A 9,375-nucleotide genomic window follows, 5' to 3' on the forward strand; every position below is an offset into this window, starting at 1 on the left:
ACCCACACACTCACCGACTCACTCACTCACACACTCACTCACACACTCACCGACTCACTCAGTCACCCACTCACTCACCCACCCACTTACCCATCACTCACTCACTCACACACTCACTAACTCGCTCACCTATGAACTCGCCGAATTACCTTCTCACACACTCACCGACTCACCCACCCACTTACCCACCCACTCACTCACACACTCACCGACTGACTCACTCACCCATCCATCCACTCACACACTCTCCGACTCACTCACCCACTCACTCACTCACTCACCCACTCACTCACTCACCCACCCACCCACTCACACACACACTCACCGATTCACTCACCCACTCACTCACTCACCCACTCACTCACCCACCCACTTATCCACCCATCCAATGCATGTACGCTGAACTTCTTTGGCACCGTACGTAACCACACCGTGCTAATCGGAGGTGCGGGGGGAAGGAAAACTAACTAAACACATACGCAGCTCTAAATAAAGGAGTTTTCAATGATTTAAAAGCGCCTAGCTCCAGTGGCTGCCTGATATAGGCAGGAAGAACGTTCCAGACGGCTGCAGAAGCGCACAACTGCCAGCGTTTGACAGTTCCCAATACGGCGAAACGTGTTTTCCACAATTCTATCGTACTCACCCAATGGACCTTCCCATTATCCGCACGACCATCCGTGCTTAACGCAGGCATCACAGATTATTCATCCTATTATGTACAACTCTCCGCGGATTTGACGCGAGCACAAACTGACTGCGAAGAGGTCTCCCGAAAGAACTTCACTCAACCTACCGTCAACAAGAAACAGCTTCATCCTATTAGACGCATGGCACCCATGGGTCTTCACGGGGCTATTGGCCGATTAAAGGATCGGCCAATAAGGCCCCGTGAAGTCAGCCTGGATAAGAGTGCAGCTTCTATCCCCCTCCGCCATGAATTAGCATGTCACTTGTGTAGCAACAGAAACACACACACATATATATACTAGGACGGGTGTATTGCAGTAACTCTGAAACTTGCAAGCGAAAAGCAGACCGCGACGTGATATTCACTGCATCCATTCGTGTGCAATTTGTAAGGGCGCGGTGACACAGATTTATTTCATTTAAAGGTTATAATCCCTTGTTCATCATGACGTCCTTTTTACTTCGATGTCTCAACAGCGTGACGGAGATGGCGTGACGTGAGGGTTCTGCCTTTGTAGTGAGGGTTGTAGGTTGACGCCGAGGAGAGGGGAGGAGGCGCCCCCCCGCCCCCATGTGTAGTGACGTCACTGGCTAATTATTATTAATGGCGGTGTCCATTTGGAAGACGTCACCCCTTCATGATTATTAATGAGGGCTGTTCGATGTGGAGTGACGTCACCTCCTCATGATTATTAATGAGGGAGGCTGGTCGACGTGGAGTGACGTCACGCGCGTTACACACAAACATTATTGGCCCATTGTGGTAGTTAATAGATACAGTACAACGTAGCATCAAGGTAAAGGTGCAGCCCTGCAATTGCTTGTTCACACCCATTTTCAGATGCGGCGGCGGGGGTGGGGGCACTTTCGCCGATAAGACATCATCGGTCTGTGAGCTTCGTCACACATTTGAAACCATGGGGGGGGGGGGGGGGTTGACAGTAGCACGATGGGGGGGGGGGTGTTGTCACTCGCTGTGTATTTGTCGGGGAGGACCGCACGTCAGGGGGGCCGCAACTAAAGGCCCTCTCACAAGGGCCGCCAGTGGCTCTCGGGCCTTGCAATGAAGAAGACACCCTGGATTTTGATTTAAAGCTTTCGTGACTGCAGGGATTCATCTTCTTGGTTCTTTCGGTAAAGTCACGTAGAAGGGAAGTAATAAAATAATAAAAATAAAACATAATAAAATTATTCTCACGACGTTTCGGCCACAACGCAAGCAGCCGTCCTCAGGTGAAAACCAGGTCGCCTCGACGGACCTGGTTTTCACCTGAGGACGGCTGCTTGCGTTGTGGCCGAAACGTCGTGAGAATAATTTTATTATGTTTTATTTTTATTATTTTATTACTTCCCTTCTACGTGACTTTACCGAAAGAACCAAGAAGAAGACACCCTGGCTTAGACTATTGCAGCCTCTTATTCCATGCTAGCCAGGCATCTTGAAGAGGTGGTAGCGCTCACATTTTACCCAACCGCATGCGATCTGCCAAATGTGCGAGGCATGTGTTGTCCCAACCGCCCCCCCTCCCCCACCACGTGTTTGCAAATGCACAGAGTATGTCAGAGTGGTGGTGGTGAGACCCTTTTTGTTGTGTATCCGTTACAGCCTTCACACATGCCCCAGTCACGGTTGCTGCTAGCGGGCAAGTGTGTTGCAATGTTACACAATATTGGCGAAAAGCGCCACCACGGGCAGTAACAATTCTCAAAGGGGTGCTCCTCCCGCGGCGATGGGACTAACGCAAGTTCTCACGCGCGCATTTTCGTAAAATAAACAGCTGCGAGAAATTGTGTGTGTTTTACGGCTTATTCTCGAACGCATTGTTTGTATTTAATTCGTCAATGGACGAGTTCAGAATCATAATCTTTATTTGTTGTGGAGAAATCCGTTGAGCTACGAAGCCCTTTCTTCTTTTTCACGAGTGTCGTGTTCTACCAAGCCTCGTTCTGTCCGTCCGTAAGCGTGGTGCTGACCACCCACCCCCAGTACTGTGCCGGCCTTCATAGGTGCTCCTCACCAACAACACTTGCGCCGCCAACAGTCTGTTTGAGGCTATACGGGGGGGGGGGGTGATCTTTGTTGTTTCTCAACAACACACCACACACCAACCCGAGCAAGAGTCAGCTCTGGGCATGTGTGAACTTGCGCGCAATCGACAACAACGACGTTGATGAAGTTTTCCTAATTGCAGATGGATCATCATCATGATGGTGATGATGATGCTGAAAAGCCAAATGTAGTGCAATTGTCTCACCTAGAAGGAGCAGCTTCACCTCGCGAGCGGCCTTCTCCCCGTCTTCTCTCAGATTCCGGTCGATCATCTTCGACCGTTCGGCAGCTGCTTTGTCTTCGGCGCTGACGGTGCACCCCATGACGACCACAGAGAATGTGCTCCCCTACGTCTTACACGGTCTGTCTTCGGAGAAGTATTTTTGAACCACGTATGGCCTCCCCCACCCCCACCCCACTCCCCTTATGGATTTTATTGTGTTAGTCGAGGAGAGAATATTCCAGAAAGAAAATAAAATTATCTCAAAAAATTGCCTCCTTTATAGCGATCGGGAGGCCAACATTTCTCGAACTGTTCTGCGTTTTGGCCTCTACCCGTGAATTGTCCGAGCTATTTGGGGTATGCTCTCGTATCCGAGTTTGTCTCTTCCGAAGGATTTCGCACAATCAATACTCCACAGTCCACAGTCTGTATCCAGCGATGCGCGCGCGCGTGTGTCTCTCTCTCTCTTTCTACGTGCCACGAGACTCTAATATAACAGAGCTGTTGTTTAGCTACCAAATTTGTTTTAAAAATCGCTTCCGAGTTTTATGTATTTATTAATCTATTGAGACGATGTCGCTTCCGGCGAAGTTCAATGATAACTCTGCGTGAGAACAACCGCGACTCTACACCAATAATTGTGTCGCTCCACTGTTCATCGCCAAGGGAAGTCGTAAGGCGCCCCGCCTCGTCGTGTAAGGCTGCCACAGCCAGCACTGACACCACACCCACTCGGCGTTCTGCTATGCCAACTCGGGCGTGCTATATAACAAAGTAGCACTGTTATCCCGACGGATGCCAGTACATCCGAACTCGCGCTTGACGATCCTGAACGTACCCTTACTCGGTTCCGAAATCCTGAATTTGCGGTTTTGCGGTGTCTCTCGACGGATGGTCCAGCGGTCCCCCGTTACAGACGCTGCTACTAAATGTAATTACCCAAATTCTCGCGCTCCAACATCCGAATACTGCGAGCTAAATTACCCAGCTGCGCGTGCCGATATCCGAATAAATGTTCCGCAGAATGCGCTCCTAATGTTCGAGTGTCCGAACGTCGCATTCGAGAGGAGAGCGCGCGAACGCCTCTGATTAGTGCAACGTCTTTTTGTTTAATATTCGCGGCAAATATTTAAATAATCCCAAAAAGAAAGCAAACATCGGCGGTGCTGATGCGGTGATTCGAACGCGATCTGAAACCGCTGCAGAACCACTCTCCACGAATATTGCCGGGTTGATTATGGAAGACCGACGGCGATGATGATGATAACAACAATAGACGTCGTGATCATTACGGCCGAATAATGATGACAGACGAGTGGCAATGATGTGCCTGGTGACGATAGACTACTGATGATGAGAGACCAGTGGCGATGATTGTCGGCTAATGATGATCATAAAGAGTACTTCGTGACGATGATGACGATCGTCGTTTAGCGGTGCCGACGCTGGAGCGACGCTCCTGACGATGATCGCTACGATGACGGCGCGAATGACCGACACGGCGCGAGCGACTCGGCACTCACGCGCGCGCCCGCCCGTGCGCGTGCTCGCGAGCTCTGTGCGCGCGGCTGGGCGCGAGACCAAGAGAGCGAGCACGCGGCGAGCGGGAGGAGGAGGAGGCGGGGAGGGAGGTGGAGGAGGGGGTACGGGGAGGTGGAGCTGGGAGGAGGAGAGGGTGCGGGGAAGAGGGGACGCATGGAGGAGGGGATGCGAAGAGGAGAGAGGGGGGAAGACACGAGGGAGGTGGTGGCAGCCAGCGCTGCTGGCTCTGGGTGAGCGCAGAGACACGGGGGAGCACTGGGTGAGAGGAGAGACACGGAGGGGGGAGCTCTGGGTGAGCGCAGAGACACAGAGGAGGGGGCTCTGGGTGAGCGCAGAAACACGGGGGGAGGGAACTCTGGGTGAGAGGAGAGACACGGGGGGGGGGGGCTCTGGGTGAGAGGAGAGACACGGGGGGGGGGGGGGCTCTGAGTGAGCGCAGAGACACGGAGGGGGGAGCTCTGGGTGAGAGGAGAGACACGGGGGGGGGGCTCTGGGTGAGAGTAGAGACACGGGGGGGGCTCTGGGTGAGAGGAAAGACACGGGGGGGGGGCTCTGGGTGAGAGGAGAGACACGGGGGGGGGGCTCTGGGTGAGAGGAGAGACACGGGGGGGGGGCTCTGAGTGAGAGGAGAGACACGGGGGGGGGCTCTGGGTGAACGCAGAGACACGGGGAGATATTTGGGTGAGAGGAGAGACACGGTAGGAGCTCTGGGTGAGCACAGAGAAACGTGGAGGGGGGGGGGGGCTCTGGGTGAGCGCAGAGACACGGGGAGAGATTTGGGTGAGACGAGAGACACGGGAGAATCTCTGGGTGAGCGCAGAGACACGGGGAGAGATTTGGGTGAGCGCAGAGACACCGTTGGGGGGAGCTCTCCCATGGGAGGAGAGGAACCGAGGGAGGGGGCAGAGGGGGGTGGGGTAGAAGAGAGGGGCTCAATACTATTTGGCTGCTGATGGAAAGGGGGGGGTGGGTGATTGGCACGAACCCCCCCCCCCCCCCCCCCGTGTGTGTCGATGAGTTGATTAGATTAGTAGTGAATTCATAAAATGTTGCTACCAATGTGCTGCCCGTTTAGTTTGCATTCTCCGTGAAGTGTCAACACATCTTCCAGTGTCTCTCAATAGTTGATGGGCAGTACAAACGACATCACAGGAGACGGTACGATAGGGGCAGTACGATAGATGCTCATTTCTCCGGGGAGATGGAGCGATAAGATTTGGTCATGTGAAGATGCGAGGTGGATTATTTACATTGCAGGATCGCGATAGATGGGTTAGGGGGTAGATGTGTTAGGGGGTTAGGGCGTAGATGGGTTAGGGGGTAGACGGGTTGGGGGTAGATGGGTTAGAGGGTAGATGTGTTAGGGGGTAGATGTGTTAGGGGGTAGATGTGTTAGGGGGTAGATGTGTTAGGGGGTAGATGTGTTAGGGGATAGATGGGTTAGGGGGTAGATGGGTTACAGGGTAAATGTGTAAGGGGGTAGATGTGTTAGGCCGCAAGGGGGTTGGGTCACAGATAGATGGGCGAGGGGCTGGGTGAGTAGGTTGGAGTTGTGGAAAGGGTTAAGCACGCTGAAGGGGAATGATGGAGGCTGTGTGTGTGTTTACTGCGTGTGTGTTTACAGCGTGTGTGTACGGTGTGTGTACTGTGTGTGTGTACTGTGTGTGTGTGTTTATTGTGTGTGTACTGTGTGTGTTTACTGCGTGTGTGTTCTATGTATGTGTGTATTTACTGTGTGTGTGTGTTCTATGTGTGTATCCTATGTGTGTACTGTGTGTTGTCTATTGTGTGTTCGCGTGCAGGTCGGAATTTATGGATGTGTGCATTTGTATGTGCGGGTTGTGGGTATGTCGAACTGATTGTGTGTGGGGGGAGCGGTCGTGTGTCAGTTAGCGCGCTGGGCTACGAACCTGGCGACCCGGGTTCGAATCCTGCTCACGGCCAACACCAGTGACGATTATCTGAACTGGTCCTGGGCCTCCCCTATGGCGACTCAGCCGCAAATGAGTACCTGGTGCGGTGTGTATAAACATCGGCACTGGGGAGACAAAGGCGGTCGGGCGTGGTGCTGGCCACCCACCCCCTCGTGTGCCTTCATAGGTGCTCGCTAACAGCACTTGCCCCAACAGTCTGTTAAAGCTATACGGGGGATCTTTGTCTTGTCTTTGTGTACGCACCAACGTCTCTGTGTATGTAAGTTTATCTGCATAATGTGCACTTTGGGTCTTCATCTCATGGAGCCGTGTGTGTGTGTGTGCGCGTGTGTGTGCATGTGCGTGTGTGATGAGTGTGTGTGTGCGTGCGTGTGCATGTGCGTGTATGCATGTGCGTGTGTGTGTGTGCATGAGTGTGTGTGCATGAGTGTGTAGTGTCGCGTTCAGCGCGCTGCGCCACGAACCCGGCCAACTGAGTTCGATTCCTGCTCACGGCCACCAACATCAGTGACGATTATTTGAACCGGTCCTGGGTCGCCCGCCCCCGGTCGACTCAGCCTCAAATGAGTACCGTGTAAACATCGCCACTAGGGAGACAAAGGGGGCCGGGCGTGGTGTTGGCCACCCACCCCCTCGTGTGCCATGCCGGCCTTCTTAGGTGCTCGTTACCAGCACTTGCCCCAAACAGTCTGTTAAAGCTATACGGGGGACCTTTGTCTTTGCATGAGCGTGTCCGTGTACGTTGGACTTCTTTCGCACCGCACGTAGCCAACCGCGCTAATCGGAGTGTGTTTGAGTGGAGTGATGCTGGTCACCCTTAATAGGTGCTCGCTAACAACAACAGTCTATAGGGGGTATGTGTGTGTGCGTGTGGATGTGTGTGTGGGGTGGGGGGTGTGAGAGCGTGCGTGAGACGGAACGTCACTCCTCAACAGCGCTCGTCTCCACGCGACAAGACGAAATAAATAATGAACTAAACGTCGCAAACAAAGCTGCTGCGGAGGAGGAGGAAGAGGCGAAGGAGGCGTTGGAGGCGGCTATGGGGTGATGTCACCCGCAGCAGCAGCAGCAGCTGGTAGCCTACGGCGTGGCACGCGCTCGCTCGCTCTCTCGCTGAACGCGGCCGCCGCGGACTGCGCGCGGCCGCGTCATTCCTCGCGACTCGCGCTGTTCCGTCTGTGGCTTCTTTTGCGCGCCAGCAGTGGAGAGGGGTGGGGGTTGTTGTTGTTGTTTTTTGGTCGGGGAAGGGGGGGGGCTGGATCGCGCGGACGTCGCCAAAGAACATCTGCGTCGTCACAACGGTGACAGGATGACATCAACGCCAAGCTGTCCACCCCTTAACAGTGCCCTACCTTGTCACAGACCAATCCAGACCGTATTGGTCACCACGTGCCCCCTATACATCTCAACGTTCATCCTACAAAAAAATATCATCACCACATGGGAGAAACGCAAATAAATAGACAAAATTGCTGTTGCTCGTATTTAAACGGCTGTACGCCGTGTGGACCTGAAAACGCAATTCCCTGCACAAGAAAACGGGTAAACCGTGTGGGTTTACAGGTATGTGAAGGCCAACGACCATTTGACACATCAGTCAATGATAATTGGTGCTGGTGTTGGCAATTGTGTTTTCTGTATTGTTGCATTGGTCTTACATATTTGTGGGGGGTGTGGGGGGTCCAACACATCTACTTTATTTTCAATTCGTAGCATATTGATTTTAAAATAAATAATACAATCTTTGTGGTAATAATAATTTTAATATTGTGTACAGTTGGCAAACGTGTATTGTAGATGCACATGTTAATGAAACTCTTATCATTCATTTTTCAGGCCACACACACACGAAGGTGGAAAAAAATCAAAATTATGAATGCAGTAAAGTGCATGTTTAAACATTTATGTCGGACAAATCCTTTGAGATGCATGTTTATTGCCTTGCGACAGGAAATCTGTTTAGTCATCTCACTCCAGCAAAGCATCATCTGACAACTCCCACGCAAGCGATCCCCTACCAATTAACACTGGACACGTGTCTCCATCGTGTTCACGTCTTACAGCACTTTCTCAATGAGTCATTCCATCATTCATTCATTGCCACATGCACCCGAATGTTGCTGTGCCATCCATATGGAGTGGGGGGGGGATACGTGGATCAGAAATACATTTCAAGAAGGAGCTGGGTTCGATTCCACACTCGGGCATCTTTCTGTGTGGAGTTTGCATGATCACCCACTATTCGGCATGGCCTTCCTCCGGGTTCTCTCTCCTTTCATCCCAAAGCAAACTACTCAACCGGGATTACACGGATAAACTTTGCCCCCCTTTTGTGAAAACTGCAGTCATCGGTTACTATGGAAAGATGCTGCATATGAGAATCCGGTTTAAATATGGGCTTGGAATTTAACCCAGGCCTTCAGCAGTGCCAGCTCTGTGCTCTGACCTATGAACCACGAGACTGCCTCTGTAAGCCGTATTTGATTGATAGGCATTATTTTACCATGTGGGACTCATTGGGACAATAACTTCTCTTTTTTGCCAGGGTCGCCTAGGTCAACAAATGACAACCAGTGGCTGACCACAATATATAAACACAATAAAAATGAAACCGAAATGTTCCATTTAAAACCAATTCGCATTCAACAAAAGCCATGTTCGTCCCTTATTTGTTTCGGATATTTGTGCATTATAACTTAAATGCAGATAACGTCTGCCAAGGAGATGGAGCGATGAAATCAGCTCGTTTGCCAGCGCCAGGTGGATTGTTACAAAACATGACGGTGAGAGATGGCGATGACTTGGGGAGGCCTTCATCCAGCAGTGGATTGACCATGGCCAGTGATGATGATCACTTAAACATCACCGTTCACTTTATCCACAAGTTGTGGACAACTTAACATGAAAGTGGGCCTCTCCATCACATCGCTCGCCAA

General features: G+C 51.9%; 1 protein-coding gene across 1 annotated transcript in view; it reads right to left on the bottom strand.

Moving 5' to 3' along the window:
- LOC144732901 (guanine nucleotide-binding protein G(i) subunit alpha-1) overlaps positions 1 to 4,511 on the bottom strand; it is a 72,851-nt gene extending 68,340 nt beyond the window's left edge. The window contains exon 1 of the mRNA XM_078614564.1: positions 2,946 to 4,511. Coding sequence (XP_078470690.1) covers positions 2,946 to 3,063 — 118 coding nt within the window. The 5' untranslated portion in view covers positions 3,064 to 4,511. The remainder of the gene's footprint in view (positions 1 to 2,945) is intronic.
- Between the last annotated feature and the right edge of the window lie 4,864 nt (positions 4,512 to 9,375).

This window comes from Lampetra planeri, chromosome 44, assembly GCF_965212315.1.
Source record: "Lampetra planeri chromosome 44, kcLamPlan1.2.h2, whole genome shotgun sequence".
Classification (NCBI taxonomy): domain Eukaryota; kingdom Metazoa; phylum Chordata; class Hyperoartia; order Petromyzontiformes; family Petromyzontidae; genus Lampetra; species Lampetra planeri.